The 19,865-nt window shown below is 38.7% G+C and overlaps 1 protein-coding gene across 1 annotated transcript; it reads left to right on the forward strand.

The window, feature by feature from the left end:
• The first annotated feature begins 11,982 nt into the window (after positions 1 to 11,982).
• LOC110923689 lies at positions 11,983 to 17,491 on the forward strand. The gene is made up of 4 exons (XM_022167749.1): positions 11,983 to 12,015; positions 14,271 to 14,393; positions 15,889 to 16,452; positions 17,167 to 17,491. The coding sequence occupies exons 1-4, from the start codon at positions 11,983 to 11,985 to the stop codon at positions 17,446 to 17,448; spliced, it is 1,002 nt and encodes a 333-aa protein (XP_022023441.1). The 3' UTR covers positions 17,449 to 17,491.
• Positions 17,492 to 19,865: the final 2,374 nt, after the last annotated feature.

Raw genomic sequence — 19,865 nt, forward strand, 5'->3', positions numbered from 1 at the left:
CCTTGTTAAAACCGAGGTGTTCTTGGGTTGTTTTTCGGGTTTCTAAAGTTTACATTTTCTGGAAAAACATTTTAAGTGGATTAAATCTTGTTGTTTTGCTTTGTGTTTTGTTAAAAACCTTGTTAAGTTCATGTTCACATGTTAAATATTGGTTTTTATTAAACATTTCTAGCAAAATCGTGTTTTCGGAAATATTCGGTTCACCGGAAAACTCATCCAGTTCATATAATCTTCAATGTGTTCTTCATAAAATCAACTTTTTGATCCATTGGAAATTAAGTGTTAGGTTGTTTGTGCTTTGAGAAGTGTTATTTGATTAAAATATTGCATACCATGCCTTTGGTTGGTGAATAGGGCATGGTGTAGCCGAAAGCATACTGTTGTTGTGTCAGAAAAAGATAAGGTTTGAAAAGTTTACCAACTCCTGTCACCTTTTTCGACGTAACAGACATTCGACGAAACACATTCCTTTTCGCCAAAAAGTAAACGACGAAACACAATCCTTTTCGCAAAAATCAAAAACGACGAAACACAACATCTGTTTCGTCGAGACCATTTTCAATTTCTGTTTCGTCGAGTGCACCATAGATCCTGTTTCGTCGATAGCATTGTTGGGCCCGTTTCGCTGATTGAGGGCCCAAAAGAGATTTTATGTTTCGTCGAACAAAAGGGGTCCAACAAACTGGGTTTCGTCAATCATGACTATTGGGCTTTGTAACTGGGCTTCATTACCTTAACTTAAATCAGTTTCGTCGAAAGTAAATTGGGATTCACTCTTTGGGCTTCACTTGTTTGTTTCGTCGGCCCATATCTAATTCTGTTTCGTCAGACTTGTTTCGTTGGGCCGATAGTTGTTTCGTCGACATATAATTTAAAATTTGTTTCGTCAAGTTTCAAAGCCTATTCAGTTTCGTCGAGATTGTTGTCTATTTTTAACAGAAGGTTTACCAAGTGATTTGACAGTTTGATTTGAGTGATTTGTTCAGGTATTCGTGATTGAGCATTCAATATGAATCCGAGTTGGTGGGGTACTCCGTCTCCGGATGAAGGAAAGTATAGAAATACGAGTTTGTCTCCTTCGTGGGCCGAATCTCCCGTACCGGTATCTTCGCAAGCCAGTGCAATTTCTACCGGTCAATGGGCTTTCGTATCAAATCAGACTCCTAGTATTCAAAGCATTTTATTAAGAGAGAGCGAAACCGGAAGTTTGAATCGGCCTCCAAAGTTGATGCACTTAAATGAATATCCGGGATGGGTTGATAGATTCTACACATACGTCCTTGGGCAAAATACAGAATTGTGGCTACGTTTCACCACAGATTTCGATCAAGCGATAGAGGTTGTCGCTTCAACTGCTGCTACATTTGCCGATCTTCCTGAAGATCAGAAAAAGACGTACAATTTGGAAAAGAAGGCATATGCCATTCTTACTCAGGCATTAAGCAAGGATATTTACCATCAATTTGTCAGCTTCAAGACGACAAAGAAGTTATGGGATGCGTTGAAGACCAGAGGGGTAGGTAATGAAGCAACACGTCAATTGCGACACGATCTACTCAAGAAAGAATTTGATGGCTTCACGTGTATGGATAAGGAATCTTTGGGAGATATGACAAGTCGGTTCTATCATTTGCTTACTGAATTGGGTAATTTTGGGGTAGTGACAACTCCAGTAGAGGTAGTGAAGAAGTTTGCAGATGCATTGCCACCTCAATGGAATAGTTTCTTGGAGATTCTAAAATACAATGGAGTGTTGGCTACAACAAACATCAATGACTTTGTGCAGCTTTTGGAGAACAAAGATCAGGAGGAAACTCTAAAGGCAAAGAAGGTTCCAGTGCCACAGAATCCTGAGATGTATTATGGAACCTCCAGCACCTCTTCTGCAAGACCAGTCTCTCATGCTCCACTTCAAACAGCTTTTGTCACAAGCACAGACTTATATGGGAATCCAATACAAGTCCCAGTAAAGCCAGCTCCAACAACAGACTTGTATGGAAATCCTCTACAGCCAGTTCCACAACAGCAAGTCTATCGACAATCTGCTGTAGCAACTGATCTATATGGGAATCCACTTCCTGTTCAACAACAAGCTTGTTATGGAAGTACATCATCTGCCGGTCAACCATCTAAGCCAAATACAGTACGGCTCGACACATCAAGCTTTTCAAAGGTCAGTGTAGAAGTAGCTAAGGAACATATGGAGCTGCTAAACACTTTGGTGAGCGCGTATTGTGGATTAGTGGAAGGTCAGATTGGGAACATTAATCTGACACAAGAAGACTATCAGCAGATTGATAAGGAGGAGATGGATTTGATGGACATCAAATGGGCTTTTGCAAGTGCTGTGAGGAGGGCAAAGGATTTCATGGAAAGAACTGGCAGAACCAGCTTGGAAAGCAAGAAAGACACCAAGTATGGATTTGATAAGCAGGCAGTCAAGTGCTTCAACTGTGATGAACGGGGTCATTTTAAAAGGGAATATACAAAGCCAGCTCAGCATGGGAACCAGAACCCGTTCAGAAATCAAGGCAATCAGCAGAATCAGAACAGGAACAATGAGCGTACGTTAATACCTGTCAACAACCCAAGTCAAGCAGGACCATCAAATGCCAACCAGGCACTTGTGGTTCAAGTAGATGAAGGTTGTGATTGGTCAATTCAGTTGAGTAATGATGCTCCGGATGGAACAGCTTGTTTTGCTGAAGTTGTCAAGGCGTTAAATCACGCCAGTGGTGGAGAATCTTCCGCCAATGGTGGTGACTCTTCTGAAGATGAAGACAGTTCTGGCTGTAGTAGAAGTTCAGATGAAGAATCCTCGAGTTCAGGCGATGATCATGTGGATGACACATCAAGTGCGTCAGTTGATGCAGACATTGATGAGCTTTTTGAAGAAGCTGCAGCAGGAACTCATAGGAGATCTATTCTGGTGGATCAAGCTGCTTATTCTTCTTCTTCTCTCCATTCAGCCTTTATGGCTAATGTCGACAGTTCATCAAGTCAGGTATGTGTCGATGAACCCACTTCTGTTATTTGTGATAATTGTGCTAGATTGAGTGTTAAATGTGCTGATTTAGAGGCAAACATGTCTGAGTTGCAAGGCAAACATGATGCTTTACAAGCTAGTTTGTTTGACTTGCAAGACAAACATGTTTCGTTGAATGCTAAGTGGTGTGAGTTGCAAAGCAAACACGAAGCTTTGCAAGACAAGTATGATGTGACATTCATCCACAACCAAAAGTTGATCGTGGATCTTTCTAAGTGCACTGAAGCCAACATGTTTTATGAAAACCATGAAAAGGAGTTTAAATCGGTAATTGAGAAATTAAAGAAAGATAAAACCGAGCTAACAAAAATGGTTTCCAGAAAACAAACTGACATAAATTTGTATATAACTCGCCTTGAGATAATGCAAAAAGAGATGGCTTGTGTTAAAACTGAAAGTGAGGCGATCCAGCTTAAGCTAGACAGTTATTTGAGCTCTAGCTATGTGTTGGATCACATCATTGACGTTCAGAAAGAGAAACGGGATGTCACATGCATTGGTTACAAGAAATGTCCACCACCTGTGAGACACAATTATGATGCCATGCCTGATGAGGAGGATAGAACCTACTTTGAGCCATCTGTTCCTCTAGACGTTAAGGAATTTGCAACAGGAGTTGGATACAAGAAAGAAATATTATCAGATTCAGATGTATCAGCAGATACATGCGTGTCTTCTGCTGAAACAAATCAGGATCCTCCAGTTATTATTGAGGATGCTGATTCTTCTGATGATGAATCTGATGATACTATCCCAGCAAAGTCTAATGCGGTAATCAAAAAAGAGGACATACCTCTTGAGAATCATATTCTATGTGATCCTCCTGCAAAACCCGCTAAGACTGTTGCAATCGAGTCCTTGTCTGCAAAAGAGTCGGAGAGTGTGAATTTGCTGTACACTCTCGTTGGTGATGATAAAATTTATTCTGACAAAGATTTTCCTATTAAGAATGTTAATCAATCTTTAATCAGTAAAGTCTTTGAAAACTTGACAAGTAAGTTTTTGGGAAAGACAGCATCACATGTTACGGTAACACAGTGCCCTCCTATTCCAAAGGCCGAAGTTCGAAAACAATATGGCAATCAGAAATTACCAATAGAGAAAAAGCAGCAAAATCATACCAAACCAAAAGGAAAATCAACGACTCAAGGTCAGAAGAAACAGACCCAAAAGAAGAACAAGAAGGTGGACTTTGTGAAATCAAAGGGAACGGACAAAATTGAAACTTTTGAGAACAAATCTAACTTGGATTTTGTTAAACAAGCAAAAGAGTTGAAAAGAAATGAATCAAACAGTTCAAAACCTAGTACCTCGGGATCACAAAGTTCATCATCAACAAGACAATCACATGTTGCTTCGGGGTTTGTTGAACGAAGATCATGTTTTGAATGTGGTGAAATTGGACATATAATTCGAAACTGTCCGTATCTTCATAAGTTGAAAGCAAAGGTTGATGATCCCCGTGACCAACTTGACCGCAAGCGATCTGTTTCATCAAAACCAGATCCCCGTCTTGTAAAAGAAAGGGAAAAGAAACAGAAACGCCAACAGGTCAAGAAAATTGAAAAGGCGATTAAAACCGATGTGGTTAACAAAACATCTGTTTCAGTCAAACCAGACAAATAAAAAACTTCAGACAACCATGAAGTTAAGATTTTAAAGAATAACACTGGTATAACAAAACAGACCTGGAAACCAAAAACGGTTATTGAATCAGGGGGGCCATCACAATTTCCGAATCATCAAAAAGTGGAAGTTATTGTTGTTGATGAAAATGGAAGACCCAAGACCACAATGGCTTGGGTCCCCATCTCCAACTAATCAAGTGAGTTCATGTGCAGGGTGTTCCAGGAGGAACTATCAGTAGTCATTGGATTGTTGATAGTGGGGCATCCAGGCACATGACAGGCGATATGAAGCTTCTCTATGACGTCAAATCTATTAGAGGAGGTTATGTTGCTTTTGCTGGAGATAAGGGCGGATATATCACTGGTGAAGGAATGATATCCAATGGGGTTGTAAGTTTTGATAAAATCAACTTTGTGCAACAACTTGATCACAATCTTCTCAGCGTTTCACAAATCTGTGATAAACAGTTTTCAGTACACTTTGATGCAAATGGATGTTACGTGCTGAAACCCGGCTTCAAAATTCCAAAAGAATGGATTCTCTTATCTGCTCCAAGGATAAATGATTTGTATGTCCTTGATATGAGCCAAGCTATCACAACGTATGCACAAGCAACCTGTTTCGTTTCCAAAGCCACAGAAAAAGACTCAATCTCTTGGCACAGACGAATGGGTCACATTCACTTACACAAAATGAATCATTTGGTGTCAAATGAATTGGTGAATGGTGTTCCTCTTAAAAACTTTCATCTTCAAGACGTCTGTGTTTCGTGCCAGAAAGGAAAACAAACAAAGAAGCGACACCCGACTAAGAAGATCAACACGGTGGCCGTTCCGCTCGAACGTTTGCACATGGATTTGTTCGGTCCTGTCAAGCATAAAAGCATCCGGAATGATCAATATTGCCTCGTAATAACTGATGATTATTCAAGATTTTCTTGGGTGGCGTTTATGGCACACAAGAGTGAGACTTTCGGTATTATCAAAAACTTGATCGTTCAGATTGAGAATTTGTATAAGTTGAAAGTTAGACGGATACGCAGCGACAATGGTACTGAATTCAAAAATCATGCCATGGCGGAGTTCTGCACCTCAAAGGGTATTCTTCATGAATTTAGTGCAGCTTATACTCCTCAACAGAATGGCGTCGCTGAACGTAAGAACCGCACATTAATCGAGACTGCTAGGACTATGTTGGTAGAGTCGCAGTTGCCCATTCCATTCTGGAGTGAAGCTGTGGCCTCTGCATGTTACACGTTGAACCGAGTCCTTACAGTCAAAAGGCACAACAAGACCTGCTTTGAGCTTCTTCACAAATGGAAACCAGATCCATCATATCTTGAACCGTTTGGAGCTCCGTGCACTATAATCGATCCTAATGAAAAGTTTGGGGCAAAAGCGATTGAGGGATACTTTCTTGGGTATGTCACCCCGAACTTAAGAGTCTGGAATCTAGAGACTAAAAGGGTCGAGAAATGGTCTGAGATCAGAGTACAAAGGCACACTTTTCCAGTCAAATGTCCTGGTCAGCCTTGGATGTTTGAGTACGATGACTTTTTCAATTCGATCAATGTTGAAGCAGTTGAAGAAAATGTTGCGGCAAGGATGTTTTTCGAGAGTGACAATGCAACAGTTTCACCGGTGGTTCGTCCAATTCTTGTCAATCAAGAACCATCTTCAGTGAACAATAATGCTCTCGACAATGAGGATTTTCACGATGATGCCAAATTGAACGAATCTTCAGAGGATGATGAATTTCTAGATGCAGATCAAGAAGCTCCAACAACAGCAGTTCATGGTACTTCAAAGGGTACACCTCCAGTGGATGCCCCTAGAACAGCTGAAGCTACTGCATCATCCTCTTCGTCAATTCCGGGCATTGATTTGGTTGTTGATCTCAATCTCAACAATCTGGGTACAAATATTCCAGTTCAAGATAATCCTGAAACAAGGATTCATAATACCCATCCTCAACAAAACATCATCGGAAATGTACAAAGTGGCGTTCAAACAAGAAACATGTTGCGAAACAACAACAATGCAGGCTTGTATGCAGCTATTCGAGAATCTGGTCAACAAAATGATTGGTCTTTCGCGTGTTATGTCTCACAGGAAGAGCCAAGAACTTGGAAAGAAGCTATGAAAGATAATTCTTGGGTTGAAGCAATGTAGGAAGAACTGCAACAATTCCAGAAGCTTGGTGTCTGGAAACTCGTAGAGAAACCTGGTGGTTACAAGAAGATTGGTACCCGTTGGGTGTTCAAATGCAAAAAGGATGACCGTGGAGTAGTTATCCGAAACAAAGCAAGATTAGTCATTCAAGGTTTTCGTCAGATTGAAGGGATCGACTACAACGAAGTTTATGCACCTGTTGCACGTCTGGAAGCAATTCAGATCTTTCTGGCTTATGCCTCATTCAAAGGATTCAAAGTCTACCAGATGGACGTCAAAAGTGGATTCTTACATGGTGTGGTAGAAGAAGAGGTGTACGTCGAACAGCCTCCAGGTTTTGAAGATCCTATCCATCCCGATCGGGTTTGGTTGCTCAACAAAGCTCTCTATGGTCTACATCAAGCACCACGAGCTTGGTATGCAACCTTATCTAATTATCTGATGGAGAATGGTTTTCGCAGAGGTCTTATCGATTGTACTCTTTTCATCAAAGAACAAGATGGAGATCTTCTACTGGTACAGGTATACGTTGATGATATTATATTTGGTTCTACTAATGATGTTTTGTGTAGGAATTTCGAGCGCATTATGCAGGATAAATTCGAGATGAGTGCTATGGGGGAAATGACTTTCTTTTTGGGCCTACAAGTGCAACAAACCGAGTCTGGGATATTCATCCATCAGACTAAATATGTTGGTGACATCTTGAGCCGGTTCCAGATGTCTGATGCAACGCCCATCGGTACCCCATTGCAGCAAAATCACGGAATTACTCCAGACTTGAAGGGTGAATCTGTTAGCCCCTCATACTACCGCGCGATGATCGGATCTCTTATGTACCTCACAGCATCAAGACCAGATATAATGTACCCAACGTGCCTGCTTTCCAGATATCAAGTCAACCCGAAGGCCTCACATCTTGCAGCTGTAAAAAGGATTTTTCGTTATTTGATGGGTTGCCCTGACACCGGTCTATGGTACCCTAGGGATAATAACTTTGATTTGATCTCTTTCAGTGATTCTGATTTTGGCGGATGCAAAATCGACGGCAAATCCACAACGGCTGGATGTCAGTTTTTGGGAAATCGCCTAGTCACATGGCAGTGCAAGAAGCAGACTTGTGTCGCTACATCAACATGCGAAGCTGAATACATTGCTGCCTCAAGTTGTTGCTCCCAAGTCCTGTGGATCCAACAACAATTGCGCGACTACGGTTTTGAATTCCTAACTACTCCCATTTACGTTGATAATTCTGCTGCCTTACAGATCACTAGAAATCTTGTGCAGCATTCAAAGACCAAACACATCGAAATCAAATATCACTTCATACGTGATTGCTTTGACAAAAGGCTAATCGATGTTGTTAAGGTCCACACCGATGACCAACGTGCCGACCTTTTTACCAAAGCATTTGACAAATCAAGATTTGACTTTTTATTATTGGTAAACGGCATTAAGGTCAAGCAAGAGTAACACCAACATCAGAAAATCATTTTTGTACATATCTTTGTGTCTTTTAAATTTATCTTAGTTTGTTGATTTTAGAGGGAGTAAATCCAAAATTCGAAAATACAAAAACATCGAAAATTTTAAAAAAACACAAAACAATAGAAAAACAAAAATGAGTTTCCTGGCGAGCAAAAGAGAAAATGATAGTACATCAGTGGTCTGTCGAAACCTCTTCAAACTGAACCTTAACTGAAAAACGATAAGCAGCTCTATATAAGATGTATCGGTAGGCTCACAATCATTTTAAAGTGTGCAGGGTGATATAAACCTAAATCGACTGAAGACCAGGTGGGAACCATTCATTGGCATATGGTCTTAGGACCGAAATTTCGTTTGAGAGATTGCCGAGGTTCTGAGATATTCGGTCTTTATGCTGCTTATCATCTGGGTATCATGGTTGTATCTTTTACCGAAAAATAACGGGGACGTAAGTCTAGATCTTCCATGATACCATACATACGTGTACATACTGCATACGACCTCAATAAGTGATCAACAATCACATGTCCAAACAAATAAGTGATAAAATATCACATTTATCCGGGAGTCAAGTTCGTCTCTCTGCTGTACGAAAGTACTGACCTGTTCACGGACTTGCTCCTGTGCCTGCATGCATCTGAAAATCAAGTTCCTCATCAATAAGTGATTCTATCACATAGGGCTTGTTTTCAAATCTCAATAAGTGAGTTTCTCACATCATATACGGTCAAACAGATGATAATCGGTATACTCACCGGTAAGATGAACCCTCGTGCATACCTTGATACGGGAATGTGTCGTGATGTGGATGAACACTGGTCGATAAGTATAAATCATACTTTAACGTATCCCCTCGCCATGATTACATCTGATAAGTTGAGCTTATGTGGATAACAATACCGATAATTGTTATAGGATGCTTATCTAAATGTTAACAAAAAGAACAACAAGAGCGTTTTGGCGTGACCGTACACTGATATGATTCTCTTACCCTCGAAACTCGCAAAAAGAATGTCTGTAAATATTTATTTAATGCTTTCAGTTTCTGCATCTTTGTATATATTTATTTACTGCTTTCTGTCCTTTCATTTGAAATATTCAAAAATTCCAAAAAGATTTTAGGTGTGTTTTAATATAAACTTTCTAAAAGCCAAAAAGATTTTATTTCTGTCTTATTTTTGATTGTACGATGTTGGATCTCGAGTCTTCGTTACCTGATACCTGAACGAAAACCAAATTGACTAAATCTTCATAAACGGTCAAAATTTGCAAGTTTTGAAAGATAAAAACTAAAATTGACAAATTTGATTAAACTTTCAAACTGTCGGACGGTAGTTGATTGAAACATGCTCATACGTGTGTTGTTTGTTTATACTAACTATATTCCAAGCAGTTGTTCTCATTACACGTTTAGATTTCTTGCTGTGCAGATTCTAAAGGCAAGGAGAACATGGTCGATGACAAGCTTCGGAATAAAGACACGACGTGAAGGCACTCAAAAGATTTTCAAGATCGAGTTGCCGCTGACCATCATCAACACCATATGGATCTCAAGTACCGAAGATCAAGTCATTCACGAGCATAACTCAAGGGGGAGCTTATGTTAAGGGGGAGTTTGTCAACACACTTCCTACATAAAACGGGGAGTTTGTTGATACACTTTTTGCTTTCAAGACGTGAAGACTTTGAAGATCCTCCGACATAGAAGACATGAAAGGCGAATCTCGCGAGTAGCGTCCAAGGGGGAGTTTGTTGATACATGATATGTGTACGCGACTCGACTCGACGCGACTCAGCATGAGCAACGACATTCCTCCGTCGTGTGCAAAAACATCAAGTATGGGCCGAAACACAAAAAGACTTGAACCTTTGTCTTTGGGCTAAAGCTAAACGACGAAACAAGCATTGGGCCTTCTATGTTTGGGCCAAAGCCCATATCGGCGACGAAACATAAAGGGGTCAACGAAACAGCTCAGTTTCGTCGACTGTGATCCTGTTTCGCCATCCTTCCTCTTGTTTCGTCGATGGTAGTTGTGTTTCGCCAAGACAGATTCCGTTTCGTGGTGCTGGTGCTATAAATAGACAGTCTCAACACAGAGAACACAGAGAGAGCACAGAACACACACACGAGAGAGTTTGAGAGAGTTTACAGAAAACATTTGTAAACCTTGTGCTGTAACTGACTTTCATAGTATTAATACAGTGGTGTTAATCGTTGAATCTCGTGTCTATATTATCATTGTTGTGTTCGTCCTCGGTTTGCTATCTCGGTTGGATTCCGCACAACCGAGTTGGTTTGTATACAAGGATTAGGCGACTAGATCCTCCCCTAGCCGGACCTACACTGCAGATCCAAAACCATGGACTTTTAAGTCTTTTGCAGCTAACTTAGTGTGATATTTGGCAACAAGAACATAACAAAAACATTTACCAAAAGAAGCCAAAAACATCAAAACCAAATCATGTTGTTTCATTGCCATCTACCACATTCAAAAACATGAGTTATGGTCTTCGGTTTTTGAAAATTGAGCTTCTCAGTCATGACCACGTCTCATTATGATTTCTCTCTGGAGATCCTGGATATATAATCGCTGCATTTCTGGCATAACACTTGAATCCATCATCATAATACGTTGATCCGATTCTTTCTTTGCAAACTCCATCTTCTCGGCCTCCAACCTCAACTTCTCTGCCTCTAAGCTCAGTCTTTCATTCTCTTTCTTTTTATCATACTCCATCTTCTCAACCTCCAACCTCAACTTTTCCGCCTCTATGCTTAGTCTTTCGTCCCCTTTCTTCTTGCCATACTCCATCTTCTCAACCTTAAGGCGGAAAAACTCTTTCTCTTGAGCCCGTGACTCCTCTAAAAGAATATGCTTCATCTTTCTAAATTGCATGATTTCCTCGGTTTGCTTACCTTCGACCTTTCTTTTTCGTTTTTCGGCTTTCCCACCCGGTGGTCGGTCCAATTCGATAACTTTATTCTCGATCACTTTTTGCGTTGGGGATGTGGTTGTGGTCGGGGATGGAATCATCAACTTCTTTTTCTTTGAGACATCCTTTGTAGGACGTGAAATCCACTTAGGTTGGTTTTTTAATAGGTGCCAACAATGCTCGAACTGGACGTTGTTGTTGCCCTTGCTCTTGCCCTTGCCCTTGCCCTTGTATAGTGATTGGTACATAATCTTCGCTTTCTCAAGCTTGCATTTAAAGGATTGAATACATGTTAGAAAAATAAAAGAAAAGGTAAATTATGATCAACACAAGAATGGTGGAATTTTTACCTTATCTTGTTCGGTCATGCCACTTTGATTTAACCATTCAACTTGAGCTAGTTTTGCACAAATTTTTTTTGTGGCCTGTTTGCACAATTTTTTTTTGTGGCCTGTTGAATACATGACCATCGATGTGTTAAAGACTTTATTGTTCGCTCGATTGTTGTTTCTTTATGTTGATGGAAGTAATTAGAGATTTTTTTTCCCAAAGTTGAAAGTGTTTTTGATCCGTTCCTTGAACGGCATCAATGCTACAATTTAGCCACGCCGAGACAAGTAACTTGTCTTCTTCTTGACTGAAGTTCACACCCCTTGCCCTCACACATTTTCTAACGTCGGTTGGACTGTTAAGGGGTAATCGTGGAGAGTCATCATGGCTCAAAGTATATTCATCTTGGCTAAGAAGGTTAGAGTAGTACATTTCTTGGTCTTGTGAACTAAGGAAACAACCCTGTTAACATATACACCATGAGAATATTGTGTACTATTAGAATAAGAATTAATAACATGACTTGTCAAAGTTTAATGAGCAATCAGTTAACTAATATGCAGATTGAGAAATAGTTAGCATAAACCTAACATGGATACCATATGAACCAAGTATATCAAGAAAACAAAACAAATATCAAGAAGATGGTAGTCGCTAAATCTAAATAGTTTGAGTCAGCAAGGTACACAAAAATAGCAGCATTAATATCCCACCTACAAGCTAAACAGCCGCAACATCATGAAGCTTGGATCGAAGGATCTCAAATCAAGTAAAAGCCAACCATTTGGTCAGAGAATCAACAAGTATGTGAGAGCATTGTATCATAGATAATATCCAAGACAACCTCAAGATGTTTCGTATATTGACGAAACACCAGATTGTCAACTAATAAGTAGCACCAATGTTTTCACGCCATATAGTGGGTGGACGCCACAAAGAACGGGGGTATAGTAGTAGTAGGATGCTCAAAATCATAAGTCGTATATGAAATGGAGAAGGTGGTTTCATGGAATGATATATGACGGGAAGTATACATAGGAAGAGCATGAGGATCATAACATATAGCCATGATGACTAATGGCATATTAGAGGAATATACATGGGAAAATTTTAGGTAAGAGTTTATTAGGTTGGAAATCCTAAAGGAATGGATAAATAAGGTATCCAAAGGCGCATATATAACATTCTGCGTCTCGTACCACCAAGTTTGTTTGGTTTACCCACAAGGAGCTCAATGATTTGTTTTTCAATTGCCTAGGTGGAGACTTCCAGTAAGTCACCCATGATGGAACTATGTCCATCTGATCACACTTAACTAGTGGAGTTTTCATCTTATCTATAGTTATTGCACACAAACCGCTTTAGTGATGTTTGAGGTTTAGACTAAAAAATGGTCCAAACTGAAAAGGAAGCATGTAGGGAGAAGAATGAGCAAGAGTGGAATACTAATTTGATTATTTTTAATAATAATAAAACATTATGCAAGGGCACATTTTTTTCAAACTCGAACAGACTATGTGAATTTTGAAAGACGCCTCTGGTTATGGACAAGGAAGTTGATGAACAACGATGCATTTCTTAGTAGTACTATCAAATGTAGTAAACTTAAAAACTTGGCATTATAGTTTGATTTTTGAGTAAATTACAAGTTTTGTCCTTTATGTTTACACCAAATTGCAGGCGCTGTCCTTTAGTTCAAAAGTTGACAAGTTTTGTACTTTATGTTTCAAAATCTTGCACGGTTTGTCCTTTGAGCCTAACTCTGTCAGATTTTTTAATTAAATATGGTCATGTGCCTTGCACATGAGGACATACTTGTCTTTTCACCTTTCCAGGGGTTATCGTGTAAATAACTTATATACAAGGACTATTTTATAAAAGTAAAAAGATATTCAATTGAAACAAACTTCTCACACTCTCTCTCCCAGTCTTCTCTCTCTCTCTAAAAAACTCTGCACCTTTCTCTCTTTCTCTCAAAACCTTTGCACAGTGGTGGGTGGTGGATTGTGGTGGATGCAACGGTGATGGTGCGTTTAGTGGTGGTGGGAGGTGTACGGTGGTGGGTGCGATGGTGATGATTGGTTTAGCGGTGGCGAGAGTTGTACGGTGGTGGGTGGTGGATTGAGGTGGGTGCGATGGTATTGGTGGGTTTAGCGGTGATTAGAGGTGTACGATGGTGGGTGAAGGGTGGTTCTGCTGGTGGTGAGTGAAGGGTAGGTGTGGTGGTGGGTTAGGGGTGGCGGTGGGTGAAGGGTGGTGGTGGTAGGTTGACGGTGGTGATGGGATTTTGCCATTTCTTACCCACATCAAAATCTTGAAGATTTCATATGATTCTGGATATTTTGTAATTGTACTCTGTTTTTTCAGTTTATCTTCTGAGATTTTGTTATTTGTCTTCAACATTCTAAATCCACATGAAATTCTTTGAAGACTTTGTATGATTCTTCAATGAATTCAAAGTTTGGGGTTTATGTTGAATTAAAACATGGACAATTTTCTTTCTTTTAATACTGCTATGTTTCTTTTTTTCAATTTTTATGGTAGATAGAAAATTTTCATATGATTTATTTGTGGAATTCTTGACTTGGGTTTTAATTTTAGAATTTTAGTTGATTTCATAGGAAATTTGCAATTTTCCAATTGTGCTCTACTTTTTGGTTCATCTGATACAGGGGTGGTTGATGGTGGTGGTGGTGGTTGATGTAGGCGGCGTAGAGGAGGTGGTTGTTAAAAGCGTGGAAGTTTATGTGGGCGGCGGGGCAGGGGTGAGGGAGGTGAGGAAGCGGTGGGAGACAGTGAGGTGGAGGGATTCCGATGAGAGTTTTTGGAGAGAGACTGGGTTGTGATGGTGGGTTCGGATTACAGAGAAAGAGAAAGAGTTTAGATTTTTTTTTCAGTTTTGTAAATACAGTCCTCAATAATAAGTGTTTACAAAATAACCTCTGGGAAGGTGAAATGACAAGTATGCTCTCATGTGAAAGGCACATGATCATATTTAACCAAAAAATTTGACTGAGTTAGGCTCAGAGGACAAACCGTGTAAGATTATGAAACATTAAGTACAAAATTTGTCAACTCTTACGCTAAATGACAACGCCTGTAATTTAGTGTAAACATAAAGGACAAAACTTGTAATTTACTCTTGATTTTTTTGTACTTTAATGTTACTTTTTTTTTAATGTTCACTTTTTATCTCAAATTAATCCAACATAATAGTTTTTAAAGTATAAATAACTTTGTCTTAACTTAGTTCAGATATCGGACTAGAATAATTGGTTTTTATATCTTCATAATTTCAAGTTAAAGGATCAGGTAGCGTTGAAATGCGTTTCACTCAATTAAAAAAGGGGGCAAAACGAAACGTGGGGAGCCAAAACACTTGAATTAAAAAGGTTCGTTGTACAGTTGTACTTTATAGTCGTACCCTTTTATCCTTTTCGGTAAAGGTCAGATCCTTTAGAAAAGGAAACAAGAACTTGTCGTATACGAGGTAACGTAGACGGTCGGTGGCGGTCATGCACTATCAGCCGGCAAGGCGAATAACAAATATTCAGCATCTGATCCACTGCATCCATCTGCTGCTCTCGCATCATTAATCTAATCTTCCAAGTAAGTTACTCTAGTTTTACTTAATTACTAATCAAATGCTTAACTTATAATACACTTGAATATCGTATTTCGATCATGATCCATGGCTATTTCGCTTCTAGGGTAAGAATTATTTGTTAGTTTAGGGTTTCTTATCAGAGATATATGCCTGCCATTAAGGATTTCAGTGGATCGACAACTGAACGTACAGAAATATATATAGTCCTTATTAGAAAGTATGAACGATAAAACATGACACCAACTTCTTTATTATGGAAATGCGAAAAAAATACGTGTGTCAAGTAGGTAGTGGAGCATTTCACATTTCACAACTTTGAACGTGTGTTGCGGAGGTGTGAAATATATTAATATTAATAATATATACATATATAAAAAAACAAAAAACCGTCGCCCCTCATGCCGGCAATGCCAGCCACTCACACGCCCTAGCGCCACTTTAGTGCCCTACTGTAGCGGTGTGCAACGCCCCACAACACACTGCCTTATATGTTTGTTAGATGATTGTTGGTTAAGAATATAATTCATGTGTTTGTTGAACCTGTTGAGAACATTTTTTTAATTACCCATGGGGCTAGGTGAGGGGTTCTGCTGAACCTGCTGGGAATGTTTTATTAAAGTATTGTTTTTTTGTTATTTGGACCCCTTGAATTTTTTTGTTTTTTTTGTTTTGATGTGATCTAGACAGTACTATTGTTTTGCCAATACAGTATGGATGCTATAAATTCCCCGAACCAGTTCAATATTCGGGGAGTCAGAATCATCGTACTAATCCAACAAGTTCCAATTCTGGAGTCAATTGACAGAATTTTTAGGAGTTTTAACTTCGGTAATGGGTCAGGGTTACTTCAATATTGGGAATGCACACCTTCTGAATTAGAGGATATCGGATGCAATCTTATGTTGACAGATCAAACCTTTATGTCAACTCCAGATGAAGGACTTGAGGATTACAGGAGGAGATGTCTTGAAAATCCTCATCGTTTTGTTGGATTAGAAACAAGTGTGGGCAACTGGTTAGCTGGCCGAGCAGCTCAAACTGGGATTGCAGATCATCGGACAATACATCATGTGCTTAATCAAGAAGATCAACATTCTACAGACGTAGGAGGCAAGGGGCAGTTAGTTTTGCCTGTGTTTTATGACCAGGGTGCTGGGAATAAACTTGTGGGGATTATTGAGTTTGTCACGCCTGTACCAAAAGAATGTTATGTTGAAGATTTTGAACATATTCATGATTTACTGAAGGTTAGTTTATTTCTTAAATCTTAACTTGCAAGTTGCAATATAATCATATAGATGGATGTGAGTCCCAGCATATATTTTATATTCAAACTAGACCCCATATAAGTTTACCCTTTGGATGGATTTGTATGTATTTATTCTTCTCATGCAATTGTTTTAGACATTTATGCAGTTTATTTCAGAATTTCTCCTAAGTAGTCAGTAATGTGAACAAAAGTGTGATCCATTATGTTTATATTTCTTTAAAATCTCTGTAGCTTTTTATTGTGCGAAAAGTACAAATCACTCTTCGAAACTGCAGTTGTCAATTTCTGTGAAAATAAACAAATCACTCTAGGATATTTAAATTTTGTGTATATGTTATTTAATACTCTACCCATGGGCCATGATGTGTCAAAGTGAAACTTTAAACAAATCACTCTACCATATTTAAAATTTGTGCATATGTTATTTAATACTCTACCCATGGGCCATGATGTATCAAAGTGAAACTTTTGATGATAAGTTAATCAAGATAACACATGTTTGGGTCATATGCTGTTTATAAACCAACTACATTTTTATTTATAAAATCAATTCCTGATCATATCAGGTTTTGAACTTTACTTGTTTCATTTCAAGTATTAATGGTGCACAAAATGTTAATTTGAATGGTAAGAGAAAGCTATGTTTCATGAAGTCATGAACTTATCTTTTGTGTTCTTAAATCCTTTGCAGGATGAGGGGTTAAAGTCTGAATATTTGGGGAAGACGATAAAAGTCGAGTACAATGATATGATCAAGTTTACACTGCCCCTTTCAGCTAAATTCACAGACCTGCAAAGCAAAGTGACAGAGAGATTCACGGATTTAGAACACCAAGAGTTTCGTGTCGAGTATAATGACACCGAAGGTAACCGTCTTCCAATCGCAAGTGATGTAGACCTCCGGGTTTGCATGGCTGAGTCAAGTTCAAAGGGGGCCAAGTTCATCAGAATGTATGTTCTTTTGAACCCATAGAGTGATAACATCTTTTTTTTTCTTCTTTTGATATTTTGAAGTTAATATGGCACACATCCTTCTTTTCTTCTTTTGCTTTCTTGAATTTTATAATATTATTTTTTTTCTAGATTTTTTTTAATTTTATAATTTATGTTTTTATTTTCCGGAATTCCTACAACTTATATTATGTTTTCATTTTCAGGAAATAGATATAGATTGATTTTTTAAAAAATTACATTACGGTCAGTAAAGCCATCAATAGACTTACCGGTCACCTAGGTATTTGTCAAATTTGCCGGCAATACGCGTTTGTATAGTAGAGTTAGAGTTAACTGGATCGAGCAACTCTCAAACACACAAACAACAACCTAGTTTGCGACCCAACTCCGGGACACCATTCTTTTTTTATTATTATATTGATCGAAAATCACACCTTGATACAATAATCCTAACCTCTATTTATACCAACAATAACTTGCAAACAAAGCTTCGTATAAAGACACAACTTGTAGATTCCCAATAAACATATAATAAACTAATAACTATGTTGACCATACTTTCAAACATATCGATCTTTTTTTTAACGACAAGGAACGACGTGCCAACCATCGTGACACCAGGCACTGTGGCCAAGGTCGGCTACTCGACCGCCGCCAGCCCCTTGGCTCTCTTAGATGCGCGGAAACCTGACCTCCACCTGCACGAAGGCATTAATAATCAGTAAAACATCGTCTCCCATCCAAGATCGCCCTTCACCTGGATGCCGCAAAAAATAATGGGGAGAGTGGGAGTCGAAGCTGAGTCACAAGAAACACCAAGTCTTTCCTCAACCACTCCACCACTACCTCATTGACTTCAAACATATCAATCTCTTTTTGTTATCTCCAACCATTATCTTTATTGATCTTTTTCTTTTCTCTTGATTCGACCCATTAGCCCCTTTACTTTCTTGGTCTAACCAAACTAACCCTTTAACACTTTCAAGTAGTTGAAGTCATGGTATAGTTAAATTTGGAGCTTCTTCAAGCATGATTAGAGGTTTGTTATCTAGTCATTTGACCCAGAAAGATATCATCTTAATAGACGTGTCAAGTCTTGATCTTGGTATACATGATATAATGCTTATGTTGACGGAATTGATAAAAAGAAGTTATCCGTCGATCCACTGGGGTTGTTGCAGATGACAAGGTACTTATAACCCTTCAACGACGGCAACGATTAACACATACTATTACTTGAATTGCGAGGAAATAACATTTGCACGATTCTAACATTTGTCGTTGACTCAAAACATGGCAATCTCATATTAGTTACATTTTATTTGGCAGCAAACGTATATACTTGTTTGAAGCAGAAATTAGTGTATAAAATTGGCCCAAACATATATAACATACACAAGTATAGACATGTGTTGTTAAGTGGGAAATCTTATTAGGTTACCCGTTGTGGCTCACGCTAGCGACTGGATTCATCCTCTAATATTGTGACACATGGCACTAACTAGCCGCCTACTCATAACGTTACTCACTCGTGCCCCCAATAGCTTGACTCGGTTGTGGTGTTCATGAGCCACTGCGGCAGCCGCATGGTAGCGCGTGGTGCTCACGACACCACAACACACAGCCTTACAACGAACCACGATGAGTGAAAGAATGATTATATACCTTTGAATAGATCATTATTCCATTAAGATACTTGTTTGTGGGCCTTTTGTGCTATTTTCGCATCTTCTTTTTTTTTTTTTGTTGGACCGACTACAGCCCATCAAATGAGCTCAGTTAGTTGGTTGTAAATCATGTCAAACCCACCAAATGATGACCCAACAAGAAATCAACTTTGGCCCGATATAATTGTCGAATTTCATCCACTGATCACGAATCCATTTCCACTTTTTTTTTTTCATTTCTTTAGAAAATAATCCATCCACAAATTTAATGATTTGAAACCTAAAATATATTTCTTTTCAAATCAATTTTATTTAAATAATCTAACTTGTAAGAAAACAAATCAAAGTAGCATATCTTATAAATCTTTTCGGTGCATTTATAAAACCTTTTAACACAAAAATAAATAAAATATGTATAAAACACGCCAATCAATATACAATAAAACATTTAAATATATGTTTTATTCCTAACTATATGATATATATTGTGGTCATTTTTGTAGCCCAGCGTCTTGCTGGTTAATATATTTTATTTTTCTTCGTCGTTAAAAAAAATTATTAAACTAAAACCCTGATTAATTGGTCCCACCGTGTAGGCGGGAAGGGATTGAAAAGTCAACACTTTTAAGCATGCCTTTTTTTGACTAACCCATGTTCTCTATTATTTAATTTACAAGATTCAACAAAAGAATTCAAATTTCTCTCTCTGAAACTAAGCATCGATTTGAACGATCCATTTCTTGTCTCTCCCATTGATGAAATATCGATC

Source organism: Helianthus annuus, chromosome 17 (genome assembly GCF_002127325.2).
Source record: "Helianthus annuus cultivar XRQ/B chromosome 17, HanXRQr2.0-SUNRISE, whole genome shotgun sequence".
In the NCBI taxonomy this organism is placed as follows: domain Eukaryota; kingdom Viridiplantae; phylum Streptophyta; class Magnoliopsida; order Asterales; family Asteraceae; genus Helianthus; species Helianthus annuus.

What these genes read in the sequence shown, in the direction of transcription:
- LOC110923689 (XM_022167749.1), top strand. Translation starts at nt 11,983, where the DNA reads ATGGCTCAAAGTATATTCATCTTGGCTAAGAAG. An exon ending in TGAGGAAGCGGTGGGAGACA is followed by an intron (nt 14,394 to 15,888) that starts GTGAGGTGGAGG and finishes GATGTGATCTAG; the next exon opens with ACAGTACTATTGTTTTGCCA. An exon ending in ATATTCATGATTTACTGAAG is followed by an intron (nt 16,453 to 17,166) that starts GTTAGTTTATTT and finishes AATCCTTTGCAG; the next exon opens with GATGAGGGGTTAAAGTCTGA.